This window comes from Drosophila santomea, chromosome 2L (genome assembly GCF_016746245.2).
Source record: "Drosophila santomea strain STO CAGO 1482 chromosome 2L, Prin_Dsan_1.1, whole genome shotgun sequence".
In the NCBI taxonomy this organism is placed as follows: domain Eukaryota; kingdom Metazoa; phylum Arthropoda; class Insecta; order Diptera; family Drosophilidae; genus Drosophila; species Drosophila santomea.
In genome coordinates, this window is record NC_053016.2 from 10726520 (window position 1) to 10744201 (window position 17682).

Consider the following 17682-nt stretch of genomic DNA (forward strand, 5'->3'; position numbering starts at 1 on the left):
TTGCTCTCACCTGAATCGTGTGTGTGTGTTTATACTTATTCGAGTGTTTTTTGGACCATGGTCAACGCTTTGTGGGCCACGTTAATATCGCTCATTTTAGTCGGCCGTGTTCTAGCCAACGATCTATTTTCCCTGCCACCCGCCACGAATCACAGAGAGGAGCTACTCGAGGATTATGGCCGATTCGTGCTGTCCACCATGAACAGGAGCATCGATCCCTGCGAGAACTTCTACGAGTTCAGCTGTGGCGGCTGGAAGAAGGCGGACTTGGTACCGGAACAGGCCAGGAATACCAGTTTCCTGCACGCCATCCAGCACAAGATCGATGAGCAGATCCAGGCATTCCTGCAGAATGCCACCAAGCGAGAGCTGGAGGATCTGGGAGTTAATGGCACCAAATCGGCGGAGATTAAGGCCAAGCAATTCTATGCCAGCTGTGTGGATATGAAGGCCAACTTGTCGTTGGCCTATCAGTATTTTCTGGAACTCGATGAGGATCGTTTGAGGGAGAGCAATGCGACTTACGATTGGATGTACATCAACTTTATGTCCAAATACGACATATATCCTTTACTGACTCTCAAAGTGCACTACAGTACTTCGTCCAGGAAGTTTGACATACTTATAACACTTCCCAGCTTGGTTTTAGCTGGGTACAGTGAGGAGCAGTTGAAAAATATGACCAAAGAGTTTGGCTTGGATTCGAGTGCAGAGAAAGCCAAGCAATTTATAGAGAACTTTAAAAACCTCACGCAGTTCGAAAGAAATTTTCTCTCCTTAGCCAAAACTCGCAATGAAACAGAGCAGTTAAATTTCAGGGAATTCCTGGTGAAACATAAACACGATCGTTTGAATTGGACGCGATATTTTGACCTGGCCTTCAATGGCAGTCAGGAGTCCCAGTGGCCAGTGATCAATCAATTGGATAATATCAACGATTTGGTATTCTTTCTGGAACAAACCAATTTGGAAACGTTAAAAGGTTATATAAAAATGCGGGAGCTGCTCAAGTTCTATGGCTTGTGGAAAACTCAAACTAAAACAGGCGGAGTTCAAAGTGAGTGTCGCTCCTTGTCAGAGACGTATTTCAATTACGCTCTGCTGCCCTGGTTTATTGGCAAGGTTTTCGACAAGGAGAGGCGTGCAGATATCCTGGGTGTTGCCAAGGACATCAGGGACACGTTCTATGATCTCTTGGACCATCACACCTGGCTGGATGAAGATACTCGTTCGCAGGCTAAGACTAAGCTGGCCTCCATGGATATTTTGGTGGGCTATACGGACGATCTGCAGCATCGCGAAGTGATTGATGGTGTTTACAACGATATCAATATGACCGGAAATTGGTTCGAGAACCTGTGCATCCTGGAGGGCAGTAGAGCCAGGATACGCCTGCGATCGGTGGACAAGGCCCTCATTCCCCTCCTCATGCCCACGAGAACTGTGAATGCCTACTATGCAGATTTCCTCAACCTGGCCTTCATTACCATTGGTATGGCACAGTGGCCCTTCTATCACATAGATTTCCCCGATGTCCTTAAATACGCTGGGGTGGGTAATATTATAGGCCATGAGATGGCCCACGGATTCGACAGCTATTGCTATCAGTACAATTATGATGGCAAGAAGGCGAACTGGTGGTCCTCAGCTTCACTGAGAAACTTCAAAGAGCGATATCGCTGCCTCGAATCACAGTACAATAAATTTATTCTGATGGGCGTCCAAACTAATGGCACTCTCACCTCTGGCGATAATATAGCCGATAATGTCGGCACTCGAATGGCATATTATGCATTCAAGCGGAAAACTGGCGACAAGGCTTGGTTGGAAAAACCCATGAGAGGTGTAAATTTCAACAACAAACAGCTGTTCTTCGTTAAGTTTGCCCAAACCTGGTGCAATGGCAAGGATAATGGCGATAAGCTGCGGAGACTGAAGACTGATGTCCACGCCTACGACGAGTTCCGGGTTCAGGGCACCTTGAGCAATATGCCCGAGTTCAGCGAGGCTTTCAATTGTAAACTGGGCACCGAGATGAATCCGCTCAAGAAGTGCGTGGTTTGGTGAAATAAAATTGATTTTCGATCGAATGGAATGGGGGTCTGTTGTTTATTATAATTGCGTTCAATGAGGCAAATAGTTGGGCAGATTATTTGGAGGACATTATAAATGTGGTACAAATACTTGTCCAAAGGATGCAAGAGATTATACACCTTTTATTACCTAACAAGTAAATGACAACATGAAAAAGTACTGCATTAATATTCAAAGGTAGTTTAATGTAGAAATAGTGTTTCAGTATTTCAGTAAATTATTATTGAATTATTTGGGTATCATTTTTTATTTTTTCAAGTGCCTTTTTTGCCTGTTCAGTGCAAAAATGTTGGAATTAAAAACCCGAATAAATATTGTTTTGCCTGCCCCGATGACGTCTTCATTTAGCCAGGCCAAGTATTTTCCGCTTGAAAACCATCAGCGACTTTATAGTTCTTTCGCTGGCAGAAAATCGATATTTCATGGGCCAAACTAACGCCCCCCACTTGGAACAGCTGATGGCAATCGAACAGAGCCGAAATACTAATTGATTTGATGCAGAACCTGCCGGAGGAACCACCCATCGGGCAGGGGAACTCGAACTGTGGGCGGGTCCTGGCAATATTTGTCTTTGACTTTGCAGCGATGACACCTTTCTCATTACGAATTAATGGCATTTTCGGCCGGCGAACAAAAGGTGCAACAAAAGAGCGAAAAGAAAGTCACCGGCTACAAGAAAAGGTGCAGAATACGTGAGGATGCAGTTGGAAAGCCGTTGCCGTGTTCTGTTTTTCCCAAAAAGAAAAACAGTTTTTACCATCATTAGTCGTCACTTGAGAGTCCAGATACGGAGAACAAAACCCAAATGTGTTAGCCCAGCCAAAGGCTAGGAGTCAAAAAGGTAGCCAAACCGTTGGATCGAGCCTGTTGCCGTCTGCATACGAAATAAGGATATGTACGATATGTATTTGCTTAAGGATATTCGGATATTCGGGCTTATCTCGGCCGTCCCAGCGACGGCATAACGGATTTTCGTGCATTTGTTATGGATTTTCGGCGCCAGGTCTCTTATTAGCTGGCCAGGTAAGCGATCCTGCTGCCTTTTGCATCCTCGCAGCGGGGCATCCTGACTCCTGGCAGGTCGCAACAATCTGGCTCATGCATTGCATGAGATAGATCATTAATTTAATGGCTTTTGTGCACGAGGAAATGCAAAGTGCTATCCTGTACATATACTCGTATACATATACCCACATCAAACAACTGATCGTGGAGGTGGTCTTCGAGCCGACCAAATTGCAAAATCTCCTCGACTGGGAAATTCGAGACGGCAGTGCTCTATCTCATAATTGCATTTGCCCAGCACAATGGACCAGTCAAATTAGCCTTCATTTGTAATCTTCTGGCCCAGCTTCTTGGGTCTACGCCCCCTCCTCACATCTCGACCATCTAGATGCCCCATCTTGATCGCATTAATTCCGTTTATGTAAACCATTTCGAAGAGGGCTTGACGCTAGTAATTCGAAAGGCGTAGTCGTTGTAATAAAAAATCAACTTGCTATGGCCAGATCTTGGTGGGCAGAGAGGGTGGAGTCCACACTGGGTGGGTGATGTGCGGGATTGGGAACTAAAAGAGTTGCCGGGCATTAAAAAACTAGTTTTAGACAATTCAATGTGTAATTGAAAATATGTTCGTTTAATAGTCCTGCCAAGCAGGAAGAAATCCTTTACAGACGAATGCAGCTCTTTGATTTACTTAATGAGACGCTTTACACATTGACTTGGCAACCCTATGACATTGCGACCTGTGCAAACAACTTGCCAAAACCATGTTTCCATAATTACATGCAGAATGCCTTTCACGGCACGGCAGTCTGCTTCCGCCGCTTAGCCAATAATGCCTCATCCAACCTACACCCATAACCCATCACCCCTTTCCACAGTAACCCAACTGGCTGACCCACCATCATCCGCATCCTCATCCTCATGCCCATCACCGTCCTCGTCCTGGCCATCATCTCCATCTGCCTGCACCATCGCAGCCGAAATTGAACGAAAGGGGCGTCGTCGCAGGCCAAGTTAAAAGTTAAGCTTAGCCGGGCCAACAGTCAGGTAGAAACTACCAAAACAGTTGCACTTGCCGGCCACTTTGGGGATGGGGTTTGTGGAGGGCAGGGACTAGGATCGGCAGGAATCCATCGGTGCACTAGCTGCCAAGTCGGGTGTTCATGGTGAATTATGAAAATCGTTGCGAAATTAAGTTAAGAACTTTTCCCCAACTTAGCAGGAAGCAAAAAGGCAGGCGCAGTGGAAGTTGCAAGTGGATGTGGCAGCGTGAGAGGATCGTGAGTTGCATATCATATACTGAAGATTTCAATAAAAGCGGATTGCAAAAAAGGTGTTTTAAATGTTCTGATGACACATTGAAATCCACTAAAAATGTGTTTAATAATTATTTACTTGAGATATAGTATCAGTAAAAAGAAAGTAAGTTTCTATAATAAACTGCGATGTTGTTGGAAAGAGTCATTGTATATTGATTGGGTATACTATATACTATATAACAATTATTTTGTAATTATTACTATTGATCTCTAGCTTTCTCAGTGTATCTTAAAGCACTGATGAAGAAATAAATGTTAGTTCTGGATTTAGTTATCACGCTGCCACCTCTGGCGTCCTGCAACCATTGAACCCGTAGCTTTATTAAATGGAGATGATCAATTTAAATATTTTGCAATTGTTGTTGCCGGTGGTGCGTGAGTGTTCTTGGTTTTAGTGACCCTCAGCTGTGGTGGTGCTCCTCCGCAAGAAGCCGAAGCCACCGCAGCTGGGGAGCCAGGAGGAGCATCTTTGGAGCGGGGCAAATGCATGCGGATCTTGATGCAACCTGCTGCTGCTGCTGTTGTTGCAGATACTGCCGATGCTGCCGCCTCCTCTCGATTTGTATAAAAAATGTGCTTCATTTTATTTGGCCGCGACCGGCGTCCGCCTCCATGGGTTAACGCCCCAACTGCCAAGCTCCGAACTTCAGAAACTCTGAATGCTCTCAGCTCCAAAAACGCGGACCAGCCAAAAATGCAGCCAAACAAATCGCATATGGATCGCATGGATCGCTGGGGATTCTGCCTGCCCATGGCTTCTGCTGGACTGCCTGTTTTGTTTTTTTCTGTTTTTCGCCAACGATTATCTAAATTGCATACGAAATTATTTTAATTAAAAATCTAATTTTCTTAGCCGCCTTACGCGGCACAAGGCAACCGCTTTTTTCCACTCCGTTTTTGGATCACTGGTGTTTCTGCTTCTCAGCCACAAACTCTTGTTTACCATGCATTGATCTTTAGGCGATGGGAATTTTGAGTGGAGTTGACTTGTTTGTTCATTGAACCTTTAATTTGACGCGATTAAAACGATATTAGCGTTGCACGTAGTCACATCTGTTGCAAGGGTTTTCCATCGGCGCTTCCTTGAACCTTAAGGTTCAAGAAGGTGTGAAGATGTGACGGCGTCAGCTGGGGCATCATCTCTCCTAACGCGACCATTTATTGATTAATGATGCATAATTTGGTGGGGAATATTAGTCGGCTCTGGCCTAATTGACGCCTTTCCGGTTTGGTTTCTTTGAAATGCATTCAGCCTGGGTTCATGAATTCAGAAGGGTCAGAACGGTCAAAAGTAAGTGAACCAATTGTTTTGGGCGGATAAACAAATATGTTGTATCTCGAAAGAAAGTAAAACTATAATTTCCAATATGGTTTAAAGTTATCGAAAATAAATTTATCCTCAAAAATAAGTACAAAGTGCTGATGATGTTATTCAAGCTGCGGCAGGTTCTTTTCAATAAAGTGCTTTGTAGCTCTTTCTTAGACCATTAAACTATATTCCAACCATCTCGAATTGCGCTCATCTTCAGTAGCTGCAGGAAAGTCCCAGTTAAATGCAATTCAATCAACCACCAACTGGTGCATAAAATTTAAATAAATGTTTGATTTGAATTTAATTGCTGCGGCTGGAGCAGGCAGAACCTGTCTGCTTTCCGTCAGAGAAACAGAGAACCACCTCACCTCAATTGAATATAAATCAAATGCAACCGACAGCCGCACATCAGCGTGGATCAAAGGGGCGCGCTAATCACACGCTGGGCCAAATAGGATCTAATTTCCACACAAGAAAATCCCATTTTTTATGTGAATATACACGGCTATGGAATATACATACATATATAGAGGGAAAAGAGCATATGGAGATGCGTTTATAGAGAGATCAGGTGCAGTCGTTGAGCATTCAAATTTCGCGCATCTCGAGAAGATAAATGATGGGGCAGGTAAGACAGGTAGAGAAGGTAGAGGCACGGCAGGTAACACAACCATTTCAATTTGAATTTCGACAATAATTAAGCGCACAATGGATTTATTGGGTTTTCCACATCTGAATCGAACCATCGAGTTGCCGTTGCGGTTCCCGCTGCCAGTGATCCTACAATTAGTCGGTGAACCGAGGAACCCATAACCATACTATACCTAGACCAACCCATCCGATCTCGTGGCAGTTGCAATTATCATAATTATTTTCATTCATGCGGCGATGCATTGAGCATCTCTCGTCTCGTTCATCGTCTGACAGTTCATCTCGGTTCTGGCGGAGATTGGCGAGATAAATCCGAGAGCGTTCTGAATGAAATCTTAGAGTTCCTAACGCCGTTTCCCTTTTGTTAACCCGGACCTCATGTTCTCACACAGCCCAGTAGCAGAAACTGGGAAAAGAGGATGCATTCGAATGTTTTCTTTTTCCTTGCATTTCCGGCACTTGCTGCATGCACAGCACTTATTTTGAATACCCTTTTGCATGTGTGTTTGTTTGTGTTACTTCCTAAGATCTTGATGGAAAATTCATTCTTTCATTCTTATATTGCTTTTTAAAGACAATTTTTGTGTGCAGCAGTTGTTTGATTCTTACCAAGCCATAAAACATATAAAATATAGTTTTACTTTAGAGTTGTCTAAACAGTGGGAATGAGTCACTTATAGTGCAACTTTCTTTCTTTTTTCTAGTTTCTAATGCATTAGAAGGGCAGTCTCTACCTTTGGATTGCATCTACCAGCTAGTCAGACCATTTCCCATCATTTATCGGCCGCAGATGTGCCATTGTATGGAGTTAGCTCATTTATGGCAAATTATGGTTCAAATCGTAATGGGAAGCTGGCTGCTGACTCGGGTGATGGATAGCCTCAAATGCTAACGATCTTGGAAGTGGATTGGGGCTGAAAATCACGAATATCTAACAGAAAATCTAATCAAAGAAACCAACTTCGGTGAGTTACATTTGCTTAAATCGACTTTAATTTCCGGTCGCGTGTTGGACTTATTCGTTTTAGGGCTGCCTGCCTTTGTTTTACATTAAATTTTTGATAATTGCGCACTTAGGGAGGTTTGATTTTTTGTGGGTTTTGCATGTCAGGCGAGCATTTCCGAGTTGGAGCAGAGGAAATGGATTTACATATGAAGATGAATGGTAATGAGTCCTATTTAAATCGCGTATTGGGTAAATTGGGGTCTCGCTTTGGTTGGCTTTAAATAACAATTGAGGTCACGAGAAGTGTTTTCAAGTCCCCCGAGTGAGATCATCAAACGGCAAAATGGCAATTTCAATAATCGAAAGAAAACAAGATGTTGCAACCCCCTTTTTTTTTGGGTTGAGCAGGAGCAACAGGATGTGCGGCACCCTCTTGAACCCCTTGTGGTTCTCCTTGTCCTCATCCTTGTCCTTGCCCCTTAAGACGGATGAAGTGTTTGACAACCCTTTCAATCTTCATAAATGTTCGCACTCGTGGCATCGTACCACACTCTGTTGCAATATTAGCCCGATTCTGAGTCTGGGTCCCTTGTGTCGCATCCTTTTTCTTGGCTCTATCAAGATGACGACGGCGACCCCTTTTGCCTTGCCAATAAAAAATGAAATCTGTTTCGATGCATAAAAAATTGAAAATCCCATAAGCATGCGTTTGGCACGAGTTTTTCTTTGACATTCGGGGTTTTTCCCCCACTTCGTGAGGCCATGAAAAATGGCCGTGCTCTTGTTAACACGTTGTAAATACCTCATTTTTCACTTAACGGGTTTTTAAATACACATATGCAGGGAAACTGGGCGGTAGGCTGAAAAGGGTTAACTTTTTTATGGGTTTTATGGACTCAGACAAGTTTGCAAGGTGGCTAACTTACAGTTCTTTAAATAAAGATTTAGGATGTGTAATATATTTATATAAATTGTATTGCTTGGTCTTAAGGGGTATAGAGGTAGCAATTAAGGAACGCGAACAAAATAAATATATTTTAGATTTCATAGATACACAAGTACTGCAAGTAATGATCTATAATATAGAATGTAGAAAGATATTTAACTCTCAATTAGTTATATTTAAAAATGAAATATTCAAATTTCTGGGTTCACTAACACTTTTTTCCAATAATAATACTTTTTATGAACATCATTTGCAATCATAGGTATGTACCGTCTAATAGTCTAATATTTAAAATATTTTTGTAATAATCTAATGCCTGCGCATTGCTCCTTAGCCTAATGATATATATATTTTCGTGGGAATGAGAAAAAGGTCAACTCACCTGAGTTGGCTGGTGCTTGCTGGTGGCTCATGGGATGGCAGCTGGTTTCCTGTGGCGGCGACTCCATGAATTCCTGCTTGACTTGTATCTGCGGCAGGCGCAGCAATCCCTCAAAAGCCTGCTCGCTGGTGGGTGGAACTGGTGGGCAGTTGTCTTTAGGGTTAAAGCCATTCAAATGGCCAACGTTGGCGGCATAATTAGCCGGCAGTTGCAGTTGATCGTCGACCAAAGTGGCTGCAACGCCTTGGCCAGTAATTTGAACATTAACACCTGCTGCCGATGTTGCAGCAGCAAGGCAATGAGTTGCTGCTGTCGGCGAAGTCAGCAACATGGTTGCTGTTGCTGCTGCAGTTGCTGCTGCTTTTGCTGTTGTTGCTGCTGTTGCTGTCTCTGCTGCTGTTGCGCTCAAGTGTTGATGATGGGAATTGTTGGCAAGTGTTGTTGCCAGCAGTAATGGCATAGTTGTTGCTGCTGCTGCTGATGTTTCTCTTGCTGCTGCTGTTGCTCTTGCTGCTGATGTTGCTGTTGCTGTTGCTGTTGCGTTGCAGTTCGTCAGCAGCAAATTGCGTCGCTTTGATTTATGGCCAACTCAAGTGCTCCTTGCTGCCTGTGGCGACTTGTTTGCCGCTCCGGTTGCTGCCTCAGATTATGATATTGACCCATGGACCGCTGGCGATATATATTCCTGCCTCCTCTGCTGCCTGCAAATGGTTGGTAATTAAAAGTGTCTTCTTCTGCTGAAAGCCTAATTTGCTGTTAAGTGCACTTTAAAAAGCTGTTATTAAATACATATAGCGCTGTGATCTCAACGACTCGATAGCGGAAGTAATTGATTTTCCCTTAAAGTAACTGGCCAATCCACATTCTTTCACACGTGACTTTTCACTTTGCAGGTGCAAACAGTGGATTTGTTTGAAGTCACACGGATGTTTGCATACTTTACAACTGAGATTAATTAGTTTAGTTTATTAACTGGCTTATGAGTATAATGCTTTGTCTGCCCATTCTGCGATTACAAGTTTGAATTTTGATAAATGATAACAAGGGGGTACGTCATCCAATAGGGAAGCTAATAATCGAGGATTCTCAGAAATCTTATTCAAAATAAGTAATTAACAAGTCTAAGCTTTGAGTGAACATTTCAAATTTTAATTTGTCGTTATCTTTTATGTAAACACGATAAACAAAATTATAAGTGTGTCATAAAAGTACGCATCGCAATTTAAATAGTTACATGTTTGCTCTCCTGAATTTGTTTATGAGCAGTGCACACATTTCTTTAAAATTTCCCATGGCCTGCCAAATCAGCTCCCACAAGTGAAAAGTGGTTGTATAAAACTTTACAGCAGTAGACACCATAAAATGCACTAAAACCTAAACCTAGTATTATTATGCAAACAAATGTAGGGGAATGGAAATGGGCACATTTACCAAAAGTGGCTTGAAACGAAATTGTTGTAAATTGAAAGCAAATTGAAGTCAAATGAGATAAGGAGCGAGTGGGTGGGTGGGAGTCGAAAAATCACGGCAAAGGGCGATGAAATCAAAGGAAATAGAAATGGGAAATTAAACTACAACCGCCACGATCAAATGCCCCGAACAACAAGTGAACTCGGCCAGATAAGATACGGTGCTGCAAAGTGCATCGCGTTTATGGAAATGGTTATTTACATACATAACCGAACGGGTATGTGGAGCTATAGGGGCGGGGCTGTGCGGGGCGGTGCGGGACGGTGCGGGGCGGGGCAACTAACATTAATGGCACGTGTAAACAAATCAATTGAGTTGTCAGTATCGACGGCAAATTGGCCGCAAGCAAAGTGCCACACGAAGATTGTTTATCAATTTTGCCAGTCGGTAAATTATGTTCTTTGCATGTCAGCAACCAATTGCCAGGAATCCATATATCTACCTATCTGCCGGCAAGATCAAAGTCGCCGACTAAATGCAGTCACTTATTCCTCGGTGCTACTTTCAATAATTCCCAATCGGCAATCGGTAATTCCTTATTGGGCCGTCGATATCGGGGCTTTCGCTATTTTTGTTTAACTTTATCTTGTTTTAAATTTAAACACTATTGCTTACTCCAATTGGAATCGTATCGCCTGTCGTATAATACCGAACATTGCGATTGTGTGTCTTCAATTTGGAATTTGTGTTTTCATAATTTCCTATTGGGTGTACACAGTTCGGTTGTAAAGATACGAGGCAACTTAGTTCGATGATGTGATTTGCCTGACACTCACTCGGTTGAAAAATTGTTTGTCGTGATTATCGAATCATTGCCAGAAGTGGAACTGTAAAAGGCCCATAAAAATATATGTGGCACCTCTAAGATAGTGTACCCCAATCACGAGATTTGTTGGAAAATATTCAGTAAAAGTTTATAAAGTGTCCTTTAAATTAAATAATATATCGGTTTCATTAAGTTATGTTATATTTGCTAATCAAAGTATATTTTCTTGCATATTATAAAATTTACTTCCTATTTCTGATTTTTAAAATAGAAATAAATTTTGCTTCAATTGATTTAGTTTAGCGATATATTTTTAATCGAAATATTTGTTTGCTCTTCCCTATCTGATTGAACCTTTAGAATATCCTTTGCTAAGGATTTGGCTGTACTGGTCACCATTTTGTTGAGATTAGCTTAATTCCGACCAAGATCTCTATGATGGATTCAGTTGGCCCGTCCAACTGCCACAGTCGGCCATATCGACACACTTGTTGGCCCTCAAACACATATGGCCAATTAAGGACGCAGAAATACGCGCAGACACTTGGGAAAGCTCATTAGGAATCGGACAAGCCAGAAGAAACAGTTCCCTTCTCCCATTTGCGGCATCTTCCGCATCCATCTGGCTGATCCATCGATCCGCCATTGAGTGTGGGCGTTACAAGACAAGCTCCTTGACACACTCAGTGGGTCCTAAAAAGAGGTAAACTCACTTGGGCTGCAAGATGGCGCACCTCCTTACTGCGGTTTTCCTCCACTCGTTTTTTTGCCTCCTGTCACGAATTATAATTTAATTGTTTATTTTGCCACACTTTTATAAATTGTAATTGGCAACGAGAATCGCGACAGCTTCACGCCTTGCGGCTTGCTGCTTGCTGCATTCTCTGTGGGCCGTCGAGGTGAGGCGAGGTGATCTCTGTCTTTTGGGACAATTCTCCGAGACACGCTTTTTGATTGACTTCCGACAAACGACTGACTTAAAAAAACGCGCAAGGAGATATGGGCAAAATGTAAAAAGTGGAAAAAAAAAACAGACTAAAGAAAAGAGAAAGAGCAAAAAGAAGCAAAGTTCGCGACGACTTCCGACGACGTCCGACGTCCGACGTATCCACAAAATGTCAAGCGAGTACAAAAAATACTTTTTTATAGAAGATGTTGGAGAGAGTGAGTCAGTGTGAGTGTGAGTGTGCCAGTGTATTGGTCTGCCTGCGCTGTGTCTGTGTGTGTGTGTGTGTGTGTGTCTCTGTGGGGGGTGGGGAATGTGGAAGGGAGCCATAAAACAGGTGGAGGGGGTGGTGCGTGGGTGTTTTGGGGCGTTTGACTTCGTTTTTCTTTCTTCTTTCTCTTGCTTCTTTTTTTTTTGCAGGAGGTTTTAAAATGAAAAGCTTGTATTGTGTGGGTGGAATATAGTGCTCTATATGTGTGTGTGTGTTCTATATATGTATATATGGGTGGGTGGCTCTTATCGGATTCCGAATTATGTATGTATTGACTGCCGCTGCTTCTGTTCGCTGAGGGAAGAATTAATATGGTTGCTCCTAAGTTGATTTGTAGTTTAGAGCGGCATGAAAATTTCCTTTTGGATGAAATAGGAAATGAAAGGAGGAGAAAAGTAGACGCGCACATACGAGCAATCGAAGGGTAAACCAATAATTTAGTTTATAAAATATAATATTATTTATTATAACTGGTATTCATTCAAGTACTATTTTTCATCAATTTTTTATAGGGCTCAATTTTTATAAGTTTTTCCGCTTAAATATCATACGTGGGATTACTTTTTTTGTCAAATAAAAAATTCTTTATTCTCATATTGTTTGTGATACATATAAATAAGGTAAAACCATACGAATACTCCTTTGATTTTATGGGCAAAACTGATTTTATTCCTTTCAAAAAACAATGTTCCGACGGCATTGCACTTGTCAGAAATCACAACACAGCTCGCGTTACGCATACGCCCCGTGAACAAGTCGGAATACCAGCGAAATACAAAAAAAAATTGACATTGCAATGATGGCAGAACCGGGAATTATTCGCCGAACTGTCAAACTGCGAATGTCAAGGCAAAAAAAGAAGCAAATGCAGCAAGATAGCCAACAGAATGCGCTGAAACGGCGGCAAGAGGCAAAAAGCGATAAACGCATAAATTAAAATAATTACAAGAGGCGTCCTCAGATTATTGTTGTTGCTGTCACGCACACACAGCTAGTTGAAAAGTCGGGGAAAAAATAAACAAGAAAAGTCGCGAGGACGACAACCGACAAACGGCCAACGGAGTGGCAACTGAAAAACTGCAATTGAATGCAACTTGACCAGGCCAAAGCGGCTAGAAGAAGAGCAGTACTAGCTAAATAAATGTAAGAAGAAGCACTACCAGCAACTACAGTAACCATACACGTCAAATAATGTGTCCTTAATTCTAGGAATTTAATATTGCATCCTTATTTACCGCAACTAAAACCATTTTTCCCTTTTATTTTTTAAACAAATATTCCCAATTGAAAATATCATAATTAATGGAGAGAATTTGTAAAACCAATATCAGTTTACTAGGTTTTTAGAGTATTTCGTGCTCACATATAAATGCACTTATAATGTTGATTATTTAAATTATATTAAATAACTTTTCCGATAAATAACTTTTCCGAGTGTAGAATCAGTTGATTTTTCTCGCCAACTTGGGATCCACATTGTTGCAACAACGCAGTTGTTGCCGTTGTTGTTGCTGTTGATTTTATTCAAAATGGTTTGTTTATGTCCGAACAGAAAGAGTACGCGAGAGAGAAAGTGCGGAGGGAGAAGCAGAAAATCTTGGGGAAATATATCCAACGAGCGCGCTCTCTCCCACACACCTACACTTACTCAAAGTGGGCAGCCGGCAGCCAATGGGCTTGGAGCTTTGGCGCTCTCTTCTGGCGCATGCTCGCTCTTTGTGGGAGCTCTCTCTCTTTCGCCGTTGTGGCCATTGTGTGTGCATGTGTGCGAATTCGCCGCGGCGTCCAGATGCTGCGGGGAAAAAAAAGAGAGCGAGAGGGCTTTTACCTTTTGACTGCTAATTTCCGTTCATTAAAGTTGGCAGAAGCGCGCCTCGCTCACTATTCTATATGTATGTGCAACTCCCCCTCGGCATACCGCCCCCTTCTCTCAGTAGTGAGTCCTTAAAGATATTTCTCCTTGGCCGCAACTTTAATTTCATTGATTAGCGCCGAGGAAATTCCCTCCTTGGCCCTTTTATTTTTGGTTTGTCACTTCTATTCACTTGTCTGCCCGTCTGCTTGTGTTTTGGTTTCCTCGGCAGTCGCCTTTACATCCTCTTCTCCACTATTCTTGTTTTGTAAGCATTTAAGTTGTCGCTGTTTCGAGATGCTTAAGTCCAACTAATCGATGGGCTGCGTCTGAAAATGGTATAGTTTGTGGTGGTAGGTTCTATGAAGTGTGACTTAACTATTCACGGGGTAACTATTTGGTAGTTAAAAGATAGTTATGGAATAAGGAAGTTGGGGAACAATAAAATGGATGCGTGGCTACTATTTCAAGATTTTACATACATACATTTTACATATGTACATATGCTTACAACTTTTGTGTACAATCAATAAAAAGCTATACAAAAATAATAATATATGATAATAAATAATAATATTGCAGCATGGAAACAAAAACAATATTAACGTATTGATTAACACGTAAGAATGGAATTTTTTTGGTGAAACGAAGAGAAATATTTGCTGTCTATTTTTGAAGCTTATGTAAATTTTTAAATCTCAGCGGTTTACTTGGATCATTTACTAATATTTGTTGAACAAAATAAAATTTAATTACTTTAGAAATATTTTTGATACCATATGCAGAACACGCTCTAAAAATTAGGCACCCACCCCAGGAATTCTGCCTTTACATTTTCCATTTGCTATTCCACATTCCGTATACGCCCCATAAAACTTGAAAACAGCGCCCAGCCCCGAAATTTCAGCTGCCTTCCCTCGCTCATTTTTCATATTGAAGGGCGAGCACCTAAGGACCAACCAACAAAGCTAAGCTGACGGGTGCCTAAGTTATGGTTCCTGCCATATCATCCACACTCCCCGCATTCTGTGGAAACTTTTTAGAATTTTGCACTTTTCCTTTTTTTTTTTGGTTGGTTGTGTCGTGTGCTCTTACATATCGCAAGCATTTCCTGTCTCTTTTTATTTACATTACCCACCGAGGACGAGGCGACATAAAAGTTGAAAGTTTCCCATGATGTTTATGTGTATATAAGTGCTAGCGGGTGGTATTTGTTGTATATAGGGAAACAAAGAGGAGAAATTTTTTTTTCCTTTCCTAAGGCTGTATTTTAGCGGTATTCTTTTCTTATTTTCCGTTTCGCAGTTGTGACTTTTCATTTTTCATATGCTGACTGCCTCCCAAGCACACACACACAACCACACACACACAACACACACGTACACTAACACGCAAACGCTTCTTTTTTCTCTTTCTCTCTGAGGCTCTCCGCCTTCCATCTCCCTTGGCTTTCCTATGCTGCCCAAGTAAATGGCTTTTGCATTGTAAAATGTTGCATACATTTTCCTCTACTTTGCCTTCGATGTGTACATATGTATGTTGTGCAAATATATAACCACGTATGGCTGCCATTTACCGTTATACACGGATGGAGCAGGACAAGAGAAGCACACACAAAAGCTCGCTCTCTCTCACTCGCGCACCCAACCCTGCCCATGGTATATTTTAAAATTTATGAAAAATAATATTTTTCCATCTCTCCACGCTCGCACACACACACACACACTGGTGTATGTGTATATAGGAGCCCTGAAGGAGTCCTGGGCCATAAGGCGCACAATCAGAATACAATGGCTGCCTAGGGCGCCCAGAGGGGGTGGTGGTGTATATACCACCGCCATGAAGGGGCGGGTAGGTGCAGGGCAATATGGCACAGTTGGCTTCGCTTGCATTTACGTACAGAGTTGCAGAATAGAGGTGCTTAAGCCAGGGTTGCCAACCGTATTAAAAGAGTAATGGTATCGGAGGGATCCAACCATTAGACATTGTATGTTTTGCCATCTAAAATATAAAAGGCATTTTAATTGGGTTTCATAACATATCTTTAACAAAATATCTTTATTATCAAAAATCTGTTTAAAATTTGAATTTATTGCTAATTAGAAAGATCAATAATGAACGCTTAGTTTCTATTAGGTAACTTAAAGAATTTTATAATGATATGCAAATTTAATCTGGAATTGACTAGTTAATTCTGGATGTATAGAATATGAATAGATAAATATGAAAAATAATTAGAAATCACAAATATAACTTTAGTGTATTACAAGTAATGTGACAACCCTAGTCACTCAAGTCAAAAGCATTTCCATTATGATAATGTAAGTGCACAATTTTCCCAACTTGAATGCGCACACAGATGCACACAGTCTGTCTCTCTTCCTGCGCCGTGCCTCTCTTTCGCACGCGCACTCACAGTCCGCAGGACTCGTTCATTGCGCTTGGAAAATTTTCATATCCTGGCTGGTGCACATGAGAGCAGGGAACATGAAAAACTGCACAAATGTGCAGAAAATGTTGCAAAGCTACATGACCTGTGGGGGTGGTAAAAATGGGGGCTGTGTGCATGGCAAACCGAAAAATAGAGGTCCTGCTAGCAGGACAACGAAGCACTTGCACATAAAATACGATAACGTTGGACCAAAGTGCTACATATGAAAGGTAGTTCTTGGGAGTGCTCCCCATCTACGGCTCCCCTTTTCCGCCCTGATTTTACCTCCCCGCAGTCACTCTACATACACAAGTTTTAGAGTATAAAAGGCGTTTCCTTGTCCTGAAGTGGGAGGTCGTATATAATTACGCTTGCTCCCTCTTTTGCACCTTTGAGAACCTCCACAGCACTGCATATACGAACCCAAATGGAACTATAAAACATGATGGCAGCTTATATAAGCCAAATATTCCCTCTTTCTTTGCCATCTCCTCACTGAAACTTTGGCATTTGTGCCATAAAATTAAGTATGAAATTGAAAAATCGCTCACAGACAAGTAGACCAACATCAGCGCAGGCCGCTCAATATATTGTGAAATTAATTTTTAAATATTTATGAGCCCAAACCAAACTGTAGCAAAGGCCACACGAGCGATGGAAACTTTTCTATATTTGTTTACGTTGGCATGAGAGTGGCCGAAAATACGGAATAAGCTCGAAGAAGGGGAATTCGGAGGAGGTCAAAGCTATTGCTCATTTTCAATTTTGATCAATTTCTTCCTTTTTTTTATTGAATTTTCAAGTGGAGTGTGCTACAGTTCATTTTGTAGTTTCCTTTACATGAAATGTGGGAGTGAAATTTCATTTCTGTTCGCTGTACAGAAGGCCGCCACAGGGCGTATGAGTAATGTGCTTTTCGTGTTTTACGTTGGCTGGAATTGAAATCGAATTTAATAGGAAAATTACACTTATTTCCAGGGAAAGGTAAAGAAGTGTGTATACATAAACTTTTCTCGCTGATACCTACGAGTAGCAACCGCAATCAATTTTATAATGGATCCAAAAAATATTTATGCATAAGTTATACATTTAAATTTGGTATTCAATTTCTTTAGTAGCCATTTACTAACCAAATGTTTTTAATTTTTTATAGTATCATCTGTAGAACGTAAGAATATCTCAGACTCTTCATTATATGATAGTTTGATAGCGATAATGATAATGATGCCCCGAGTGCAACTCCACCTTGACCAAACTGATTATGATAATAGTGCGTGATCGCGTTAAGCGC

The 17682-nt window shown here is 41.7% G+C and overlaps 2 protein-coding genes across 2 annotated transcripts in view; one reads left to right on the plus strand and one right to left on the minus strand.

Annotated features, from left to right (window-relative positions):
- The window catches only part of LOC120458276 (POU domain protein 2), a 29245-nt gene extending 17406 nt beyond the window's left edge, over positions 1 to 11839 (minus strand). Inside the window, exons 1-2 of the mRNA XM_039645868.2 lie at positions 11605 to 11839; positions 8656 to 9356 (exon numbers count right to left, since the gene is read on the minus strand). Of these exons, the coding sequence (XP_039501802.1) occupies positions 8656 to 9115 (460 nt within the window). The 5' untranslated portion in view covers positions 9116 to 9356; positions 11605 to 11839. The remainder of the gene's footprint in view (positions 1 to 8655; positions 9357 to 11604) is intronic.
- Positions 58 to 2067, plus strand: LOC120458277 (membrane metallo-endopeptidase-like 1). The gene has a single exon (XM_039645870.1). The coding sequence runs from the start codon at positions 58 to 60 to the stop codon at positions 2065 to 2067; it is 2010 nt and encodes a 669-aa protein (XP_039501804.1).
- Positions 11840 to 17682: the final 5843 nt, after the last annotated feature.

Bases quoted from the DNA above. Each gene is read 5' to 3' on its own strand.
- LOC120458277 (XM_039645870.1), top strand. From the start codon at position 58: ATGGTCAACGCTTTGTGGGCCACGTTAATATCGCTCATTTTAGTCGGC.